This window comes from Labrus bergylta, chromosome 16, assembly GCF_963930695.1.
Source record: "Labrus bergylta chromosome 16, fLabBer1.1, whole genome shotgun sequence".
NCBI classification, from domain to species: Eukaryota; Metazoa; Chordata; class Actinopteri; order Labriformes; family Labridae; genus Labrus; species Labrus bergylta.
Window position 1 is genome coordinate 14,325,939 of NC_089210.1, and position 23,512 is coordinate 14,349,450.

Here is a 23,512-nt window from a genome sequence, read left to right on the forward strand (position 1 = left end):
TATGTAAGTGGTCAACTTTCCAATTCCCGTCTTGTGTATTGTAAGTGTTGGTGTCATTAAGCCACTCCTGTGGTAGTAAAAGTATGCCTAATACTCATTGGGCAATACATTATTTCCACTAGACTGTAGCTTGAGAATGTAGCTTTGCTTACTGTTAGCAACAGCCTGGCACTTCTGGCTTAGTAACCAGTGTTTAGCATGTCAGACATTATGTGAGGGCATAAGAAGCCAACTGTTAGAATTTCCACCTGTGAAAAGTGACATCTGTGAGTGTAACATAAGCTGTTTTTACAGTCAACAGTACAGCCAAATGCCTGAGTGCTAATACTGGTTATAGTGGCACATCCCCAGTATGTTGGCAGATAGTTAACTTAGCATCTCCAAAACCAATTTGCAAACACGGGTATTGATTTTGGAGCTCCTCAGTTATTTCTAAACTTCCAATTTTAGTTGTGGCTTAATGTGTTAGCTGGTCCAAACATCCAGTTGACATCTATTTTGGTTCACCATAATACACTGACATTGGGTACGACAGAAGTACTCACTAAAACACAATCAACTGTTGAACTACCACTCAGTTAATTTCATATGAATTGAATATGATAATATTACCAATCAGCGACAGACACCTTAACTGTCAATAAAAATGCCTCAATGGCACTTCTCTGTACAGTCAGTCATTGGTTGTAATGGTCTTCAACTTATTACATAAATGATTTTGATTGATCCAACCTAAATCTGGCAGAGTAAATGTCAGCGCAAATAAATCATAAAGATTCATCTTGTTCTCAGGCTGGTGGACAATTGTACCCTCAGTGAAGTGGGTGTGACAAGTGGTTTTAAAGTCACACAAAGTATACTGCTGCTTAGCAGTTATCAGTGTGATTGTGTAACATAAACCATTTTTATTGTGTCTTTTGACTCAGAATCAATCTCTTTGTGACATATGTATAGAGGGAGCTTTATAAAGGTTGGTTTTATTTTTTTTGCTGTTTCTCACATTATGCCACACCTCTCCCGGAGGGTTACATGTCATGACACACTGGCATCATCAGCGTTCCCAAGGAAAAGGACTTTATTTCATTTTGTTTACACTCAACAGCGATAACTCAGGTGTCCAGTAACAAAAGACGCTGTTTACTTTGCAGTTTTGCGTCAGAGGTCTTGAGTTATTCCCAAGGCATGTTGTCCAGTGAGAGGTTTCATGCATTCCAGTCTCCATGGAGAACACCTGAACTGCCTGAGTGCTTGAGTCATAGTATGAGCGTTGGCCTTGGCAAACCTTAAAATAGTGAAACAACATGTTTATGCCTCTGTATGTTTCAATTTGAAACCTTCTTAAGGTTAAAAAAGGTTGACCATGAAGGTTATGAGTTTATGTCATACCAGTTTTGTTTTGTCGATAGCAATAGCTGATTTAAGTCAGTCATTTTTGGGCAGCAGAAAAGGCTAACACACAACTTTTCAATTAAATTTGAAAACTTCTATTACCCAACAGTTGGATAACTTCCACATCAAGAGGACCAAGAACAATTAGCATTAGCCACATTGTTCAGCTCTGTTTTGGAGTGACTCCAATATGTTCATAAGCTGGTTGCCAACCTTTCTTGCCTCTGGTTTATCAGAATTCTTTAAACTAAAAGCAGTTGGAGACTACGGCTCAAAAAAATCCAAAAGACCTTCCAGTGACGGAAGGTGAGACAATCTGTATAGTTGAGGGCTTCAGAACCAAAACAATCATCTGAAATCCCCTAAAGACCCCCTAAGAGTCCAGGTTTACTGCAGGGACACTGGAATGACTGTGCTGGTCAGTTTCATTTTTTACTTCAGAACACAAAAATGATGAAGAAACTAAAATAGTGTCAGTGACCTTAGGGAAAAAAGCTCCCTGTCAGACTTGTGAATGCGAAGAGGTATTTGTCTCTTCTGATGCGTTGATAAAGAACAGTTCTGCGACATTCCTTGCCTCTCCTCTAACAACAGAATGTCAGACTTTCTCTGAGGTCTTTGAATTCCTGAATCAAGTGACCAAATACCCAAATTCCATGATTCATGTTAGATATCAATCATCTGCCTGGACCATGTCAGCCAACATTGTTGTTATAACTGTTGTTTCTTTGAACCAGTCACCACAAGCATCAAAAGAAGTGATCTCTGACAGGCATTTGTGTAGCAGAAAACAGACATGGAAATGTTCAGCAGACTGCTGCTCAAGAGCCTTCAACAATTTGGAGTGGTCTCAAGAGCTGGCATGCAGAGTTGGAAAAGTTCTCAGTAGTGGTTGGATTGCATGTTATGTAGCCTATAGTGTTTTTTAAGCTGTACTGGCAGCGTGCAGTTGGGAGTACAATGGTCCACCACAGTTCAGTTCAGTTCAGTGCAGACCTTTATTGTCCCCATGGAAGGCAGAATTTGATTTACAGCAGTGGACAAAAACATAACAAATGAAAAGACTTAGGGCAGTGCAACACAACCTGATGGAATACAACCAAGAAAAAAGAAACATGTAGCCTAACTGTTTGTTAAAAATGGACACACTGGAATGGTAGCAATATAAATAAAGAGCTACAGTGCTGATTAAAAGTGCAGTCATGGTTTAAAGAAGATTAAGTGCATTGATTGCAATAGGAACATACGATTATTTGTGCCCTAGTCGACCTGTACCTCTGATCTGACCACATTTCTCCATGAGAGGATGGTCAGAGCTGGCCAAGATTGACTTTGCTTTCCTCACAATTTGTCAATACCAGATATCTGAGAAAAGAAAGCTGCTGTGTGCCAGTTATTTTACTAGCTGTTTTAACAATACTGGACAGACGACTTTTAGTGTGCACTGAAAGGTTACCATACCAAGAGATATAACACAAGGTTAAGTGGACTGGATTATTGGACTCAATAAAAGATATGTAGAATAAAACCATCAGTGTCTTAACCACATTGTCTCACAAACAGTTTGATGAATTCATTATATGAACAATAATCTGATCTATTGAAATATTTCTAAAACCAGCCACTTTCCTCTGTAGTGTGTACATGGGGCTGATTTAGCGTTAGCATGTTTCCAAGAACAATAGAATCCACTAAACAATGGCAGACTTTACAAGTTTTATCAGCATGACTGTAGACCCTAAACTATATGTGATGCCTAGAGTATCATAAACTTGACTGATAAAACAAATACATTGGCTGCAGGCTTCAAAGTAATAAATGGCATCAAAGTGATCCTTGTTTGCTTAACCTTCAGAAACACCTATCAGACAAACCCTTACAGCACTAGAGATGGCATGTTAATAGTCGTGATGGGTGGGTGGGGCTGCAATGTGTGGTTTCACATTTGTCTTTACAGAATGGGTTTTATATTTTATGCTATCACGATCGACAATGAAAGGGACTCAGGGGACGAGCCACACCCAAAGACATCTCTCTGGGTTGAAAGCAGCAGCAAAAATGCTCTGGCTGAAACTTTATCAACTTGGAGAAGAGATGTACGTCACCTTTGTCAGCGCTGCTGTCAGAATAAAAGATAAAAATATGATGCCTGTGATTATGACGTAGGGGAAAAAAAAGAACTCACGACATGTAACCCTTGCCAAAATAGTTGAATGTTAGTTCATTGTGCAGATCTTCTCGTCACAAAATAAAGTTTATTTGTTGTCCCTAACAATTTGATGTTAAGGCATTGACTACATCTAGCTTTGAGGATACTGTAAGTTTGCTTTGCTAAAGTGCTCATGATGGTTTAAGCCAGGTCTTTGTAACATAACAAAGAGTAAGGTCTTTTACCTGATTTTTGTAAAGTGTCTCGAGATAACACTTGTTATGAGTTGACACTATACAAATAAAAATGTATTGAATTGATTGACTGATTGATTGATAAGTTTAACAGAAATCACACTGAGAAAATAAAATAATGTATGCCCTATATTTAAAAAAAAAGCAACTATTATGTACGTTGCCAAAAATACAAACACACATAATATATAATATCACACATATAGGACCTGGATGCTGATCTTATTTAATTGTGATATTCATAGTTTTGGAAACAAAAATACATGAGGTTTTAATTGAGGCCCATCACTCACATATCACAGAAAGACAAACAGAAGCTGCAATGTGGCAGCAAAGAAGACAGACAGGAGGGCTCGGACCAAAAGAACAAAGGGAGAGATCATGTGTCGGAGTTATCTTCCTTTGAGTCCCATAAAATATCAAAATAATGAGATATACAAACTTTTAGTCCCTCGGATGGATCAGGTTCCAAAACCACTGGATCCTGAATTACCAATTGGAAAGCACCTTGTAGAATTGAATCATCTCAGGGCTTTTTAATAAAAATGGTATATAATTAAAAAATAATAATAATTCATATAACATCACAACACAATGTAGCACTTTTTGTTGGATTTAAAAACGTTGAAACATAAGCTATGATCAGAGTTTCAAATTCTTCTGACACTGACCTATAATTCTTTACAAGGCAGTAAGTGTGTTAGAGATAGAAATCTTCAGTTCCCATGATCTCTGTCATGTACTGCTCTCATGCTATCAGGGTAATAAATCAGCAGCGGGAGAAATACTGTTCTGTCACTTTAAGGTATCATAAAATGTGTCTGTATTTGTGCCTTTGTTTGTCAAGAGGCCCTGCGAATACCCACTGTTACACAGGGATAAGAAAATTGACTTCACTAACTATCTAACTAACTAAAACAACTTTATAAAGGTTTACCGTTGCATGCTTTGTGTTATAAATAGTTTTGAATCTTGTTACTTCGCTTTGATATTTGAGCGCACTGTAGAGAGAGATGTGTGTGTGCAGAGTTTGAAACTTGACTGTTTCCACATTCATCTGTTGTAGGAGAAATGTTCCTCTGTGTTTACTTTAAGAGTAGGACGTGTTCCTGCAGGCAGGCTTTTGTCACATAATGTTGTGACATCATCGTCTAGCATGCAACTTGCATGAGTGTCATGTGGAAGCTTTAGTGCACACATACTGAACATGAGCTTTTCAACAGAGTAGGAGACATCTGTGTTTCAAATTGTCAGAGTGGTGAACTAAACAAATCCATAATTTAGGGAAGATTAAAGTTGTACAATTTTGTCCCACTTTGAAAACAGAAGTAAGGAAGAAGGAAGCGGGATACCATTCATTAGAGGCCAATCCTTTCTTTACTTTTTTGAAGATGTGATGTCTGTGACGCACGAAGAATTACAAAATTCCAGCAAGGTGAGAAAGAGATCTGATCATATGTGGTACCAGAACAGTTTGCTTCTGTTCAGTTTTACGACATATTTGCATTACACCAACACATAATCAGTCCCCCATTATCTGAGAGGACACAAGTCCTTCCCCAGAGTTTTATCTACTTTGTGAATGCAGTAAATGCCAAAACCTTTGATGTTCATGCAGAAATTCAAATCAATTCAAATATTTGTCTGCTCCTCTTTTTTTGCACACCTACCATCTTCTCAGATCAATCCGATCTGGGAGCTGGCACTTCACCATCTCTCGAAACACACACGATACCAGACTCTGGTCCAACTGGGACTTAAATTGCCGACACTCCAGATCGCAGCTCAAGTCCCTACATACTGAGCTAGAGCTACTGCAGCCCGTTTTCACGAGAGACAGGAATCTCGAGCAGACATAGACTCATGATACAAAACCGTCTGCCATGAGTCCTGCTAGCTAGCAGCTGCATGCAGGTTCCAGATCAGTGGTTCTCAACTGATCAACACTCAGGACCCCAAAAAATATTTTTTTAAACCACTTTTGCACCTGCTGAAAACAGCTCCAGCTCCGCACGTTTGAGGTCCAACAACCAGTTGAGAATCACTGTTTTAGATAACATTGGTCTTTAGCACACATTACAAGACAAAAGAAACTAAATTTCAGTTGACTTAGTTAATTTACAGTATCACTGCAGCCCTCTTTTTCACCCCATTCTCCTCATTATTCTCTAATTACAGTCACACAAAGTGTTTATCACATTAACATTCTCATTGCTGGAATTAGCAGTATTTGATTGTCACCACAGCCATCGTCAACACTTCCGGGTTTTAGGTGTGATGCAAGTAACGGTACAATAAGTTTATATACTCACTTAATTTACTGGAGTTCAGTAAATTGCTTCAACACTCAAAATCAATGGCAGCACTAGGATTATATTTTAAAGTTCGCACAAGAACCCTTCACCTGTGTGTAGGTTACCTTCACCATCTCGGTTTCAATGAATGCCAATGTGCGTTCCATTCATGTTTTTTTTTTTGCACATTTATGATACCTTTACAACATCAAGTAAAACTCTGATTAACTGCATCTATTTCAATGGCTAGCCAGCAGGCCTGAAACACATCAGTCAGTCAGTCAACATTACAACTTATTATGACATACTACATTGAGAATGTGAATTAAAGTTGGTACAAAGCAGGTAACTCTGTTAGCTCGGTAGCTGATGGTATAGTTGTGATTGTTTCAGGTTATGTCAAACCCTCATCAGTACTTTGCAGTACATTGCAAAATGCATGAGAATACAAGTAGTGTTTTTTGGTACTGTGTAATACATGAAATGCTATATTAAATATTTGCATTCATTGATGAATTCCCTAATGACTCATTTTATAAATAAACACAGTTAATTCATGTGTTAATTAACACGATGAGCCCTGCTGCTTCCACTAACCAACCTACGGCAGACTGAGAAGGACAAACTTCCAATTTGATGAAAATAAAGCCATTGCTTATTTTCATTGCAGTGAGAAGCAAAATATAGGAACTACATGCCTGTAAGTTTAAGTGCATATGGTGTTGTTTAAAAGTAAAATACAGTCGATTGTTTCATTAGTTCAGATTTACAAGGTTATAATGCTAATTCTATCAACCATTTAACTGCAATTTATTTTATGTGTTAGGTTTTAAGGTATATATAAGGATAGGGCAGACTTGCTGGCCGTACCACAAGTTGTTTGAACAATGTGCTCCTGTGTTACTTTCATTATATATGTATTTTAAAAAATTGATATATCGATTTATGTATTTGTGTAGTTTTGTTTTTCAGCACCTTTATTAATATCTCATTATTATGATTATGATTATTATTGAATACCTGTGTTTGGCTATAATCCTAATGATGGTCATCAATGAGAAACGCGACTTAAGAATAATTTTTGCAGTCATAACTGGAATTCAGCAGGCAACTTCTAACTCAATTATTGCGAATTGCTGGCTGTATTGATACTGGATATTGTTTAAATGGTGAAATCAGAGTCATCATCTGTTTGAAATGACTATTAGATAATAAGCAAATATAATCATGTTGTATCTTTATTTGGTGGGGCACCATCATTAATACATAAAGTACACTGGGGCATCCCTGTTGAAATTCATGACTTTAGTTGTGTTATCAGTATTAATTCATGGATGAAGTAGGCTTTAATCAATGAATGCAGAAATTCACAGCCATTCATGTAGTAGGTGTACTAGGTGTGTCATAAAATTGCTGATTGTGGCTTAGCAGTGGCGGTTCTAGTCCACTTTTACTGAGGGGGCCAAACGGGGGCCAGTTGTTTTGTCAGAGGGGAACATTAAACCCAGGTCAAAAATAGACAAAGATGATCGCTTTAAAAAATATATAAATATTATGCCAAATAAAAGCGCACATCATTGAATACCATGATTTATATTTGTTTAATTAACAGTATTTAATACTAGATTGTGAGTCCGGTTGTTGAGTCAAATACTGTGTATGTGTTATTAGGGGGGGCTCTTCCTTTTGGAGGGGGGGGGGGGGGGGACCAAGTTCAGTGTCACAGGGACACTGGCCCCTGTTGGCCCCTGCCTAGAACCGCCCATGTGGCTTAGCCTTCTTCTTGAGTCATTAACTCATGATTATCCGAGCTCGATGGATGTCTACAGTGATGGTGGGGTGGAAGGCCAAGCATTTTTCACCCACCCTGTAAGATACTCATAATACATTCTTTCCAGCAGTTCTTCTTCAGAAGACAGACTCTTGTCACACACAGGCGGACACACCTCATCTCACTCCTACAGTCAACACTTCGGTGGAAAGTCACCGCCCACTGTGACGCCCAGTGGGTGAGTTTCAGTGGAGCTGTGCACAGTCGAAGAAGAAACCTGTCTGCGAGACCTGCTGGATACAGATGACTTGGCTGCTCAGAGAAAACAAGTCGGAGCAGTCAAGAGCTCGTCCGTTTTCGCTTCAACATAGACTAGACCGTCACACGGGAGCTGCAGCAGTCCCGCACATTTCTATGCGGGCGTGAAATGTAGCGATCACTGACCAGTCAACGTCCTCTTTGCATTTGTATTACAGGAGCGCTGATGTAGTCCTAAACAAGATATTTTAAAAGTCGTTTGAATTATATCAAGATGCAGCCTTAAGCATTCTGATACACAACCTTTAAACAATTTTGTCAGTCCTACAATTCCTGCGGAGATGGACAGCAGCGCTCCCTAGTCGAAGGGACGAGATGGGAAAATGGGAGTTAACAATGGTAAGACAATTGTTTAATACAACTTAAGAATAGAGTGATCGGTGAATAAGGTAAACAGTGTAGAGTAGACCTGTGTAAATCATTCTCCATGTTACCATCCAAGGCTAGTTTAAGTTATTCTCTGTATAAGATGGCAAACAAATCCAAAACTATGTGAAGAGATTCTTTATCAACAAGTCCAAGTCTCCTAAAGCTTGGAGTATTTGTCATATTTAAATACTTTTTAAAAAGTCCAACCTCTGTTGGTCCATAACAAATGTTTTACACACAGCACATCCAGTTATGTAGCTGTCTGTATCTGGAGTCTACTAGGCCTATAGGCTGTTTTTACTAAGAATGAAGAAGGACAAGACTCAGTTTGTGCTTTCCATGTGAAACTCATTGCATATTGCTTTCTATGACAGTATATGCCAGCAAGATACACAAGTATCACTTGATTAGTTTTCTTCGGGCCATTTTGAAACTAAGAACATCATTGCTGTATCTCAGCTAAGATTTTAGTTCAAATAAGGACAAAAAGAACCAGGTTAAAAAAAATACTTTATTTCAATCAATCAGAGCATTCAGAATTATTATATTTAGATTGACTTTTGCAAGTGTTTTGGACTGCTTTGATTTTTATTTTGTTTTTTTAAGAAAATTGGTTGGTATGTCTTATGACACTGAAATGCATAAGAAATTGTTTTTTTTAAAAAGATCATGAGTGTTTGCTGGATGCTATTTCATTGAAATATCTCAAGCTCAGGACAGGATGAGCTCCACGAACTGCTTTAAATGCTGTAAACTCACTGATGTGGCTGTTATGAACCCAATGAAAAAGGGAAATCTTAAACTGTCTTATTCTGATGGAAATAGCCTGTTAGCGTTGCTTTGTACCACCATAGCTGGCATGGACTTACAATAGGACACAATACACAGTTTCCCGTCGGTGCAGCTAACAAACAAGTTTCTATGTGGAACAATAGGGTTTGTGTGATACTGGTTTGCACCAGCAAACACAGCAGTATACACATTTGCCTTTCCAATAAGACATTTAAATATCATTTACATAAGAGGGTTCAAGTCCTCTCATGACGATAACTCTTAAATAATTATGAGCTCATGTCTTTCATCTCCTCCACAGTGTGTCTTCTGTGTTCCAATTTGTTTTTTTTTATCATTTTGACAAATTAATAACTCCATATTTGTGTTAAATAAAAAGTGTTCAGTATATATCATTTTTGTAAATAAGAAAAAACTCAAGACACAAATAACCATCTACTTGCTTTCTTAAGCCTCTGCTCAGATTGGTAAAGGATTTGTATAAAGCAGATGGGTTAAACAGCAGTCATGTAAGAAGTGGTATTGATGTATGTGTGTTGTTAGCGCGTAAAGCCTCGGGTATTAAAAAGAGCTCTTCTCCAATTTTACACATGATGTTTGGTTTACCCGTTACTCTAGTTTCTCCTTGTGTACAAAAAACATAAAGAAATAGTGATGCATGCTTATGTCATCAGGGTTACCTTTGTTTTAGGCTTTAAATGTAAAAGTCTCAATGAGTTACAAACTGCTTCAAAACACTTACAGGACTTCTTTTTAAGGCAGAGGCAGGTTTGCTGCCAAGATGCATTTTGGGAAATGTAGGCTCCAACAGATTTGAAGATTTACTTTTACAAGACACAAAAAAGTTAGATATCTCAGCCCTCAACTTCTTATATTTAGATTATTACTTTTTTCTTTCTTTTTAAAGAAAAATATGTCTCTAACATGATTGCTAACTTCGTCACTTTTGTGTTCTTCTTAATGGAGTACAAAGATAAAAAGCAATGGCTGGTGCATATGAATGAATATCTTATGGTGTTTGGTTGAAGGGAGTGTTGTTGTTATTGATGTATTGCACTGGGTAGATGAGGTAGACATAAAAAGCTTAACTCTGATTTGGTGTCAGATGATGAGGTAGACGGGTTCTTACATTTCAATTTTATTATGGAGGAAGAACTGCAAATACAAAAAAGAGAGGATTTCAAAGTCACTTTTTCTTGGGGAGAAGCTTCAAATGGATTAGTGGTGCATTAATTATTACTTCAATATAGAAATCACAATCTGTGAGGGGGCTCTTCTGGATCTTAATGTATTATGCATCAGAGCCTTTGTTTTGCTCAGTATTCATGTTTGATTCACCCCATCACCAACTGTTTTGTATGTAGTATCAAGTGCCTTCTGGAGAAGCGATCACCCACACACTGATAAATATCTCTTACTCAGATCAAACAGGGCCTGCCCTCCTGTCTGTTTTTTTTTTAAATGAAGAGCCAGAATGTTCAAACAAAATTAAGCCACTGATCCTGGACTAGCAGCCCACGGACCCCTCAGTCCCTTTTTAAATATGTCATCAGAGGAAAACAAGGAGCTCTCTGACAGTTAGCCAGTGTTTTGCACATGTTTTGGGTATTTTACTTTGATGTAGCCTACTATTCAACGTCCTAACTCCTAACCTTTAATAATCCTATATTTGTCCATAAATATTATCTGAACCTACAAAGTTCTTGGAAAATTCAGGTCGCTGTGTAGCAAGGGGAAAATTAAGAAATGAAAACCACTCGCATGTAAAGCAGATGACCTTCTGATTACTGTTATTACTCACTTACCTGCAGGTATTATGGTTAAGCATTATTGCGTTGTTGTTTTGGTTCAGATGAGAGTAGTTTAAGTATTGGTGGTGTTGTGTCACTTTTGGCATGAAGGCTTGCAGCTATTTTTGTCCCGTCATGGCCTAGGCTGACCCTTCTGTTGTGACCTCTATCATTACCATACATGTAGGTGAGTTTTTGACCCAAGAAACAAGCTTGGTTGGTTACCACTCCCTTTGTACGACTGTTTGTGTTTGCTTTAAGCATTGTTTCCCTTTTTTTTTTGAATCATCCTCAGAACCCAGTGCAGGAATGGGGTGAGGAGTATGAGGGCGGCGCAGTTTATGGGGTCACCCTGCGTCGAGAGCCTGTCCCCTCCTCCAGCCCCGCTGAGACGGGTCCGTGCTGCGCTTTCATCCAGTACCGAACCTGCAAGGTGCGGCGCCTGAAGGCTGCTACCCTGGACAAGCTTGTGAATCACCTCCTCGACCCTGGGTGCCAGGAGCTGGACTACAGCAGGATCTTCCTCTCCACGTACAGAACCTTCAGTGAAACCTCAAAGCTCATTGAGATGGTCTTCCAGAGGTAGAGTCACTTTTTAAGCCCTTATTTTCTGGTTTTTGGACATTTATTCTTTGTGGAATAATTTGACATTTTGGAACTCACCCGTTATTAATTTTATTACTGAGACTGAGAAAAGAAGGTTAAAAAGCACTCTAATGTCTTCATGGTAAATATAAAGTGACAGCCAGCAGCCATTAAATTAAGCTTTTGTAGCTATCCTGACTAGAGGTACATACGCTATTTTACATACTTACTTGTTCATCATTACTTAAAGTGATGTGTGAAAGGCAATCTTCAAGTCTATACATTTCCCTCTGCTTTTGGTCTCAACAATATGTTAAAATAACGATACTTTTGAACATAGCTGTGTAAAAACTATACTAAGTTGTACTTTTGGTTTTGTGGTTAAATTTCCTGTGTCTGACGAAGCAATAGTCTTGAACATTATCATCTCAAAACACAGTTTTGATGTTTTTACTATTAGGTTTTCGTATAAATCAAACAAATAAGAAACAACATTGTGTGTTAGTTGTTGCGGTTTTGTTTGGGAGAATTTGTTACTGGAAGGACTAGCTAGCTCTCCCCGTCTTTCAGCTAAGCTTACTGGGTGTATCTCCAGCCAGTTAGCTTAGCATTCTGACACGTGAGTGGTACTAAAGTTCTATAGAAATCCTCCCTTGGAGAGCATAGTTTATTCCTCCCTAATTATGTATTACAGGCTACTTTTAAATAGGATGAAGAGCTGCAGGTGAAGAGCCTTTTTTTTGTGCTTGATTCTGGTAAACAACTTGGGTTTTGCAGATGCAAAGTCACCATGTTGCGTCAGGATCTTTTTTGTTTCGCTGACAAAGCAACAGTCTCCTACTTTGATATAATAATAAGTACCTAGCAGGTGCTCATTATCTTGTGGCTTTCAACAACAACAGTTATAGAGCAGTTTTAGACTGTGGTTGGCATGATTCAAGGGTCAGGTGAGCTGCTGACCAGGTGCAAATAATAATTAAAGTATTTTTATTAAAATGACACAAAACAAATAGAATAAATATGCTTCCTGAATGTACATAATTTGTCCATGTTGTTTTCCCCATAGAGACAGTGCTGCCTCTGATTTAGACAACAGTGAATGCTACAGCAGGTAAGCCAGCAAATGTTTCTTTAACAATTCTGGATAAACATTGATAAATTAAATAAAACTGAAAATCAAGTTGGTTAGATTCTTTATCCAGTTGATGTATGATGTCTCTATGGCTTAAAGTGTTTTTTAAATAGTTAATCCCTAATGATTTTTCCACTTCCCCTCAGCCCTCTGTTGGCCTTTGTCCAGACATGGCTGGATGAGTACAGTGAGGACTTCAGGGACCCTCCTCTGCACGCAGCCCTCAGGCTGCTGTTGGATCACCTGAGGATCAGCTCTGCCGTTCATGACAACATTCACTGTCAGCCGAACTATTGCTCGTTGGCTGGTCAAGCTGAAGCACTGCTCAAGAGGTTTCAGAATGAAGGTGATCCTCCACAACATAGTATGATGGACATAGGCCTTTTCCCAATGTATACTAATATTACCATCATGGAATCTGTAATTCACTATTTTTAACATTTCATCCATGTGTGTTTTTAGAAGCTGGGACAAATATTGGTCCTGCCCCGGCTGAAGTTGATCATGAAGAGGAGGGTTCTGGTGATGAAGATTCAGGATGTGATAACTCTCTGGATCAAGGTGGCATCATGGATTTCTCTGCTGCAGCTATTGCTGAACAGCTCACCCAAATGGACTCTGTACGTTAGCAGATGTTTTTTTTTATGTTCAAGATGATCACATGTTTTATTTTACATTGATAATTGGAGGATTATGAATGTTTTCTTTTTTGTTTTTTTTTACGATTGTTCAGGCTCTGTTTGCCAAAGTGGTGCCATACCAGTGTCTGGGCTGTGTGTGGTCGCAAAGAGACAGAAAGGAAAACATGTCTCCCACTATCAGAGCCACCATTGCACAGTTCAATGCCATTACCAACTATGTCATCATGTCCCTGCTCTGCCGGCCAACAGATGCCACCCTCAGCCCCCCTTCCTCTCTCCAGACCCCCACTACACCAGCTCAACGGGCTCGCATCATAGAGAAGTGGATCAGAGTAGCACAGGTTAGTTGAAAAAGTTAATTTGCTCTCAAAAAGACCTCATAGTAGCATCACTAGACCTTGTTGATGGAAAATGCAATTTGAAAAGTAATTGACTAACTTTTGTGTTCTGCAGGAATGTCGTCGACTTAAGAACTTCTCCTCTCTCAAGGCCATCCTGTCAGCTCTTCAGTCTAATGCAGTTTACAGGCTGAGAAAGACCTGGACTGCTGTTAGCAGGTAGAGTGGTGTTATGGCCAAAGCCTTGTCTGTTCCTTAGGTTATATCTTTATTGTTTACAGATAATTATCCTTTAATGAGGCCATTGAACCCTGGTTAAGTACATCTTAGTGTCATCGCTGTATGTCAGCAAGTGTCTTGCTTTTTGGATGACCTATATTTCATGTCAGTCTTGGACACTGAAGTGAGCTATTATATTATTGAAGAACATAACTTTATCTTGTTGTCTTTATTATGTAAAAGTCTGGTCATGGACCAGCTGGTGACATGTAAATCATTGTGTAACATAGTTAACTATTAAGGTATTTTGTTTTTGACTAAATATCTGCACACTCACTTTATATATCTCTGCTCTTCCCTGCAGGGATAGCCTGGCCACGTTTGATATCCTCATGGAGACCTTCCCTGATGAGAACTGTGTCCTGACCAACAGAGAGCTCCTGGTGGAGGTTAGAAGGAAACCTCTATATTTTACTCCTGTGTTTGCTTTGCAGTGTTAACCTGTATATGTAAAGCTTATTTTAACCTACACGCCTCCATAAGTGGGTCAATAACTCATCTTCATTATCCTGCTTCAAAGTTTTGATTTAAGAACCATTTGTAATATTAGTTTATTATTTTCTTTTTTTTAAATGATCCAACTTGCAGTTTTCCTTTCTATGAAAAGCGATTTAGCGACTAAGCTAGCACTAGTACTTGATTGTAGTAAAGGATAATCATTCAAGTCTTTCTTTAAAGTGGGCAACATAACTAGCAAAGATGGTATCAGTTATAAATGGCAAAAGTTAATAAGAAAAACACATCTGTTATTTAGCTTGTGAGCTATAATTGTTTAGCTATCAAGCGTTGTTTGATTTTAATAGCAGATTTACATTATTTTCTTTATGCTACTTAGCAAGTTAGGCTTATGTTACAAGACTACTTGCTTAGGGTTAGGGGTTAGTTCATCAACAACTTCAGTTAAGTTATCCATCAAGGTTAGTTAGCTACTCGGTAGAGAAATTGGCATCAATTTACCACTGAGAAGTGGATAAAATAATACATGTTTAGATCAAATGTTGATTTGATGTGTAGTCAATTCTGTGTTTTTACTTGTCAAACAACAGTAACTGACAAGGAGACATTTTTTCCAATAAGTTAACATGAGGAATCTCACTGAGTACATTCTTGACCTTCACATGCATCTATAGGGTTCATGTTTACCAATGCAGACAGGTCAGCCATCTGCAGCTGTTACATGCCTTCAGTCCCAGCAGTCTATTTGAGAAGGGGCTAAATAGACCTTTAGTCATCTAATCTGAAGAGAATTTGACTGAATACTGGATTCAATGGATAAAAACAAAACAAAAAACAGAACATGTTGTTTAAGAATAAAGTCAACAGGATATGAGCTGCAGATTCAGAACATACAAATAATGTTTAACATATTGAAAACATGTTTGGAAATGATTACCTTCGGTGGCACTCAAAGTACACAGGTTTTAAATCATTAAAAATATATTATTTTTTTGTTAACAGAGAGTTAATGAAAAACTAGAGGCCTTGAGAACAGTATGTTCCCTTTTTTCTTTTATGTAGTCTCCTTTAGGCTACTGCGTCAGAGGAGGCTTGTGTCTAGTTACAGTGAAAGGACCCTAAAGTCAATAGACGTATATAGACGAGTACTCAACAGTGTTGCTTGCACTAGTAATTTTTGCTTTACATTATCATTCAAATTTTTTAAATCCTTGCATTGCTTTCATTCTCGTCCTTTCACGTGTCATTGTAGTTGTATGCAGGTGCTGCATTTTGTCCATGTTGCCACAGTCACTCCTACAAAGCCGACTCGCTGTCCTATTTGTCACATATGGTCCGTAAACACTCGAGAGAAGGATTTGAAGTGTCCCTTGCACAAGATAATTATTAAACAGCATATCCAAGTTAATGTGTACTGTTAGGGTTAGGGTTTTCATATTGAAGAACAGTTAACAATCTGCTCACATTCTTCTTTTAAGCACTCTTGTGTCTGCCCCTTTTCATACTTGCTATTCAGGTTTAAAAACATCATAATGCAGAAGAAGAAAAACTATGCTAGAGTTGAAAAAGTTGTATACCCTTTTCCTTAATGGTCTGGGTTATGTTCCTGTAGCCTGTAACTCAATATGGCTTCATTTGACCCACTTTAACAGGATCGAGGCCAAGCGAGCGTGGATAACATTTCTCCAAAGATATCCAAGAGGAGTCCAGTCCCCAGACAGATGGTAAGCAATACCTCAAGACGGCAAGAGAGTGAAGTCATGATACGAAGCCCTGCGTCATCATGTATCACTAAACACTAAACAGCAACTTGCTATTCTGTCACACAGAATGTCAGTAATAAATGAAAATGTCTTGCGTATGTAATCTGATATCTTCTCAGAGTCATTTTGATCTGACCTGAGGCGGGGAATTGTTCAGTCCCTTTCATATTCTATGCAACACCAAATGCCACAAGAGAGTTTATTTCACTCAGTGTGGGTGGAGTATCTTCGGCATGGCATGGACTCAAGCCTATGTTTAACCTTGCTCTGTTAACAAGTTTCAAATGGCCTCGGATCACCAGGATTATAGGACAGTAATAATAGACCAGACTGGGGTCTTTTATGAGTCATATGCACATTCTCTGGTGCTGAAACATGACGCCACAGTGCCGCTAACTTGAACTTGCCTTGTGTGCGCGTTGCTTAATCACAACCTATTTAGGAAGAAACAACCTAATGACTTTACATTTAAAAAAATACAGTGACACAGCCAAAGTGCTGCTGTAAGCCTAATGGACGGTGTGCTTTATGTCTCCCTGCAGTGTACCTCCAGTGGAGTGGTTCCTTACCTCGGCACATATCTGACCGTCCTCACCATGCTGGATACTGCTCTGCCCGACACTGTGGAGGTAAATACAACCTGAGGAACAGTTTCTGATGCATGTTTCAGTGTTAATATGCAATGAGTTAATAAGAGCGGTGTGGTCAAATACCTCTTCTGGACAGTACTTAGTGACACATCTGCTTTGTTAAGTATCTATAAGCAGAAAATGAACAGTTAATAGTTGGGTAGACTGCTTAACATAGAGTGGCCATAATCCTGTTTTCTGCATTTTGGATAAAACACAGGACACAGCATCTTCCAACCAAAAGTGTTTGAACTCCTTTTTTTTGGGGGGGGGGGGGGCTTTTGCCTTTATTTAGATAGGACAGTGGATAGAGTAGGAAACCAGGGCGAGAGAGTGCGGTTTGACATGCAGGAAAGGAGACACAGGTTGGACTTGAACCGGGGCCGTCGGCTCAGATGACTATAGCCTCCGTACATGGGGTGCAACCTAACCGTTAGGCCAGCTGCACCCGGAGATTTCCTTTTTCACAACTCTTCTGTTGAGCCACTTGGTCATTGATATACTGTATGCTATGAATAAGCTCTGTTGATCTGTTGATAAGTAGTTACTAACAGTGTGTTCTTTTGACAGGGTGGGCTCATAAACTATGAGAAGAGACGGAGGGTAAGTGGATTGTCTTTTTTGTGTCATCTTATTGGTGTTCCTCTTTATGCAATAGTTGTATCCTTAATGGCGAAAACAAAAGAACACATGACGCTCTGTCAACAATGCAGTCCATGTTTGTATCCATTCTCTCAAAGTAAACAATGAGGGACGTTTTCTGACATGTGTTTTTTAAGTGCATGACGACATTCTAAAAACAGGAGACCTTTCAGTACACTTTTAAAAGACATCTTTAAGAACACTTTTCTTTAGCCTGTGTGTAGCCCCTTACTGCTCCAGGAGGGTTATGCAACAACACAGATGTCAGCAGTCAGGACATCTCACAATCTCGGTCACTGTCTCTGTAACTGTGTTAATCCAAATACCTTTCTCTCTCACCTACAGGAGTTTGAGGTTCTGTCACAGATCCGTGTGCTGCAGGCATCCTGCTCCCAGTACAATCTGCCAAATCACCACAGAATTGCTGCCTGGCTGCAGGGACAGAAGCTGCTCACTGACCAGGAGAGGTGAGCTAAATCAAGTTTTATCTACCCTTTCACATAGCATATCTGGCTCAATAGCAGGGGAAAGTCCAATAAAAGTTTAGTTACATAATCTAATCTATGCATTGTAACCACCTTCTACCATTATTTAAGACTTTATTCTCCATAAGGACAAGTAAAGGCGTGTTGCTGTAGTGATATACGTCTCAATAAACGTGATGAGGTGCAGTTTTTACGATCAAAACGCTGCATCACACTGATTAATGGCATCTGGTTAGTAAGTCTGTTCTTGTTATCAGTTGTGAGAAGGGTGTAACCCTGTCATCATCAGACACAGATAAACCGCATTATAATGTGATAACTCGTTACACAGTCACTCAGCTTCTGCTATACAGAGTTCATACATTTGTCAGTTTGTCCTGTGTCTGTTTGGAATCTGTAGTGGTTGTGCAGATTTTTGTCAAAGTAAACTTAAAAGAAATAAAAAATAAAGCAAACATTCAGCAAAGCAAAAGGGGTGTGTTTGGAATATCAGAAATCTTAAGCGATAAATGTTGTTATGACATTAATAACAATGTGGTTCCTGGTTCCTCGGGAGTCTTGAAAACAATTGCCTGATTGAGTTATTAGGAGGAGCCATTGGATCAATAAGTGCCACTTTAAAATGTAATTGAAGCAGCCACAACTGGGAGTTGAAACTGGATGGGCCTAATGTAGATGTCTGCAAAGACTTCAGTTGACTTTTTCAACAAGATATCACAACTAACTTTGTGTTCCACAGGACCATATATACCCGTACATAAAGATTTGTAAACTAGGAAGTTAGTATCCAGAAATGCGTTTCTGTTGTAAACAAAGCTCGGTCAGAGACAGTTGGCACTACATTATTATTATTTTTTTTGCAGCTATGAACTGTCAAAGCAGCTGGAGCCTCCAGTGGACTTGTGCTCGCCTACTCCATGGAGCCATCGCACGCTGACAAAGAAACTCTCCTCGTGAGTATCAATGTTGTTGTCTCATTTGAGTATTCAAACACACAAAGTACATGTCCATTTAACTAGATACACAGGCCTGCACACAACACACAAACACTGACGTCATACAAACAAAGCATTTCAGAAACCGCTTTTCTGTTGCTGAATTAGGGGAGCTAATGTTTGAGTCTTATTTCTTGGATTAATATTCCTGAACAAAAATGAGTTTTTCCACAGGTGTTTTGACACAAGCTCAAATATTTTTTTTCTTTCAGTCTCCTGACAGTGAATGATGGATCTAAAAAAGTTCCTGCTGATCAGATCAGCGTTTCATCTTCTGGATCCAGTGAGCTGGAAGATCTCTCCTCGCCAAACTCAGCGTGTTCCATCAGACTGCAGGTAAACAGCTGTTCCTCTCTCTCTCGCTCTCTCTCTCTCTCTCTCTCTCTCTTTATCTGTGTGTCTGTGTTTGCATGCGTCTGCCTCATTTTCTCAGAGCTTTTTTTTTTTCCTTTTAATTCTTTGTCCTCAGTTTCGCCAACAGCAGTGTCTTTGTTTGTGCTGAGTCATGATGTGCCCTTATTCAATAGGTCTCTGTGTTTAGAACAAGATCTTGTATTTACACTGTATAAAACATTGGCCCATATTAAACAATAAAAAAAGCACCTGAAGCATCTTTAATCATTATTAAATGCAAACAATGGGGTTTTCTAGTGAAAGTTGCGTAATCTCCCTTCACAGAGGATCCTTTTTAAAGGACCATTGAAACTAGTGTGAGCACTACACAGGTGGAATTTCAATTGAGCTAAGCTGTAGTGGGGTTTGTTATGTAATTCACAGCTCTTCCTACTACACCAGTCTGCAAAGCTGAACAATCAATTCTGAATCACAATCATTATGACTATACTGTATATCCACCTTCACATGTTTTTTTTATCTCATCCTCTCCGCAGTCGTTTCACAACTCCTGCAACGTGTCCGAGGCTTTCTCTTCCTCCTCCTCCTCTTCTTCCTCCTCGTCCTCCTTTTCCTCCCCTTTCTCATCCGTGGCTTCCTCACCAGACTCCCCTACTCCCTCCACCTCCTCCTCCTCTTCCTCTGACTGCCAAACGGCTCCCTGCACTCCAGCAACATCCTGTGGCCGTGCTCAGCCGAAGCCTGCCCAGGCCTCCCACCACAAACGCTCTGTGTCCATGACCTCCCTGCCTGTGTATAACCGCCAGGTGGCTGACTCCTGTATAGTCAGGGTCAGCGTGGACCTGGGGCAAAACAACGGAAACATGTACAAAAGTATTCTGGTGAGTTGATCTGACTTTACAGATGGTCATAAGAATTCACCACACACTCTCATACAGTTTGTTGTCATATTATCCTTTATTAAGAGTACATGGTAACCAAATGCATTGCATATATTCAGCTTAACTGAGGTTAAAGACGTTTAATAGTTTGGTCCAGTGAATGTTTACATTTTATAAAGCATTGTGTTCATCTCTGGCATTTCAGATCATTGTCATTACCATATAATGTTCTGATTTTTGTTGTTAAATAAACTCATGTGCCATTGCTTTTATTTTAATTAGGCCTCTGAAATATCAAGTCATTTGATAAATGCTTGTTAGATTTTTTTTTTCTTTTTTTTTTTTACAATAAGTTGCATTTTTGGAATGATTGGTCAGCAGACGAAATCGCTCCGATTATTTTCGGTCAAATTGATAAAGGCATTAAGCCATCGAATACCTCAGATCTCATTTTCATAACAGGATTTTTAGTGTGGCGTTGGGTTATTGTATTTATATTTGATTAAATTACCCATGCAGATATATTTTAAGACCATAAGAAGTCACCTGCTTGGAATAATTTATTTAGAAAATAACAATTTAATGACATCTACTTCCTGTTTAGTGTTGGAATATCCAGAATCTAAAAATTAGCAATCACTTTTCAAAAGTTAATCTACAGGAAAAAAAGACGCCTCCTTCTTGTAAAGTCTCTAATCTGACGTTTCTGCATCACATTTTTAAAGTTTCCTGCTGAACTGTCATTGGCTCTCATACTTGCTCTGATGTAACAAATCACGCCACCATAACAGCGCCTTTAACTCAGACTTTAGGTGAGCAGGCGTAAACATGTTTTGTACTGTAAGAACTCTGCACATTCAACTATCTGCACAGAGCGGCTCCAACATCGAAGTTATGTAACAATAAGCACAAGCCATTTTTGATTTACATACTTCTTCATCTACTCCACTGCTCTCTGTACACCATCCCTTTGGCTTCAGATTCAATCTGTCATTTTGCAATCCACTTTCTTTCAGAAGCACTCTCCGTCTTTTAGGCGTGTTTACTAGCACTCATACAACTTTGTCTTCCATAGTTGACCAGCCAGGACAAAACTGCACAGGTGATTCAACGGGCACTGGAGAAACATCATCTGGAGCACATGAACTGGAGAGACTTCACACTGTCCCAGGTCATCACGCAGGACAGAGGTGAGAGCAAAATAAGACTGCTTTCAGATGGATTGTATGAACAGTGTTCATAACGCCTGTTCTCATAGTCTGTTTTGTATTTCTGTTTTCAGAGTTGCTCATACCAGACAAAGCAAATGTCTTCTATGCCATGTCCACAACGGCAAACTTTGACTTTGTTTTGCGCCAATTCCACAAAAGCCAGAAGAAACCGCTGAGAGCCACGTCTAGTCTCGGACGATACACAAAGTAGAGCCTCATGTCAACAGATTCTGCGCCTGGAACGATGATCTGAGTTCATGGAACACTCCTTTAAAAACAGTCTTTTACTTTTTCTGTTTTCCAAAGAAAGTACAGTCTCCACAATGATCTGTCCTTTTTTTTTGGGGCACAAACTACTATATGTGATAATGCAAAGCACTTTAAGAAGAAGAAGAGTGGAAACTAATGAAGCTTTTTTAAGAACACATCTGGATCAGTCAGCTTTTATTTCCTGTTGGAAGAACTTGGTAATAACCCTTAAAAAAGCTTGACTGAAACCTTTTTATGTTTTGGTTAGTGCTCACATGGAGTGAGTCGATCAGTGTGATTGATTTCCTGCGGTTAGGTGCCACTTCCATTAACTGGAAGGACATGAGCACACATTCCCCCGCAGAGAGCAACACGTGCCCACAGCAGTGACCTATTTAAACATGAGCACTGTGAAATGCCTGGCCTTTACCCAACGCAGCTGGCAGCCACTCACAACCTGTGTGTTTAAAAAAAGGGAATGGTCGGACGCTGTGTGAAGGGCATACAGTGAGTGATGAACTCCCCGGGACCCTTCTGCAGGTTGTCATCCACTCAAGACGAGATAGCAGGGTGTGCTCATGTGTTGCTGTGCAGATGCCATCAGATCAGTGGATGGGGACTCGATCACCAGAGCTCACAGTGTTCCCACTGAGTTTCAGCACACATTTGCAGTGACACTCATCGTGTGTGACTGGCAGCCCCGACTGGAAAGATGGCATTCCTGAGCCCTGCGTAACCATGGCGGCAGCAGATACGTTAAGGGACAGTACAGGATGTGCACTCACCATTATATCTAGACGATAGGGGTGACCTGATTGTGCGCTAGATGTTAATCCAATGACATAATGAGATTGACTTTTAGAGTTGTGATTTTTTTTTCTCATGTCTAATATTTATTGTCACTGTTGATTCACTTTGTTGAGAATTGCACCTTTCTTTATATGATTCTAACATTGTAATGACTCACTATTTGGTTTTCAGTCCCCTCCCTTTACTGATTGCAGCATATTTAAAAAAACCCCAACTCAAAGCAGTTTACTTTGAATCTGCTAATTGTATATTATGAGATGTCTATGTTTTCCGATGAATAATGAGAACACTTAAAATGTTAGTGAAGTTTTTTTTACTTCACTTAAAACTGTATTGAACTAATATTGCTCCAACTTGTGAAGGCTCGATGTAACGGGTGCTTAAAGAGCTTGATTTTGAGCCAATGGAGGAGTTTAGAATATAACATTTCAAAGATGTCAATTGATGCCAGGAGTCTAACAACATGGTTGATAATAATCATATTTTCTTACAGATAAATATGAAGGGTGTATTTGAGAAGAGAATGACTTGCACAATGACCTGACACACTTAGTAAAATTGAAAGTTTTCTCCTAAAAAAAACCAAAAACCCTGCGTTAGTTGACTGGTGCATTAATGTAACGGTTTTAAAACAGCCTAATTAACAGTTTAAAGTAAAATACAGGATTTCCACACTGTATTGAAAATTTCCCAATAAATACCTATTCAGTCCTATTTGTTTGACATGTTTCTGATTGTGAAGTCTGTCTGAGATTTTAAAATGTATAGTGAAAATGCTTACTTTTCTAACTTTAATGTTTAACTTACAAAATGTAAAGGCTAATCATCATCTTTAAGACACATTTTTTATTGGAAAAGATTTGTTCTGTACCCTGTCAGTGAAGAGGTTTTGTTATTGGGGATAGTGTGAGTTTTTTTCAGGGACACAACAGCTAG

The 23,512-nt window shown here is 39.0% G+C and overlaps 1 protein-coding gene across 1 annotated transcript; it reads left to right on the plus strand.

The window, feature by feature from the left end:
• Nucleotides 1-8,096: 8,096 nt before the first annotated feature.
• On the plus strand, nt 8,097-23,290 carry LOC109996401 (ral guanine nucleotide dissociation stimulator-like 1). Its single transcript, XM_020650513.3, has 17 exons — nt 8,097-8,514; nt 11,422-11,708; nt 12,778-12,822; nt 12,990-13,189; nt 13,306-13,463; nt 13,577-13,825; nt 13,938-14,041; nt 14,406-14,490; nt 16,210-16,281; nt 16,863-16,949; nt 17,520-17,552; nt 17,937-18,058; nt 18,940-19,029; nt 19,284-19,407; nt 19,962-20,306; nt 21,382-21,496; nt 21,589-23,290. The coding sequence occupies exons 1-17, from the start codon at nt 8,491-8,493 to the stop codon at nt 21,726-21,728; spliced, it is 2,280 nt and encodes a 759-aa protein (XP_020506169.2). The 5' UTR covers nt 8,097-8,490; the 3' UTR covers nt 21,729-23,290.
• The last annotated feature ends 222 nt before the right edge of the window (nt 23,291-23,512 follow it).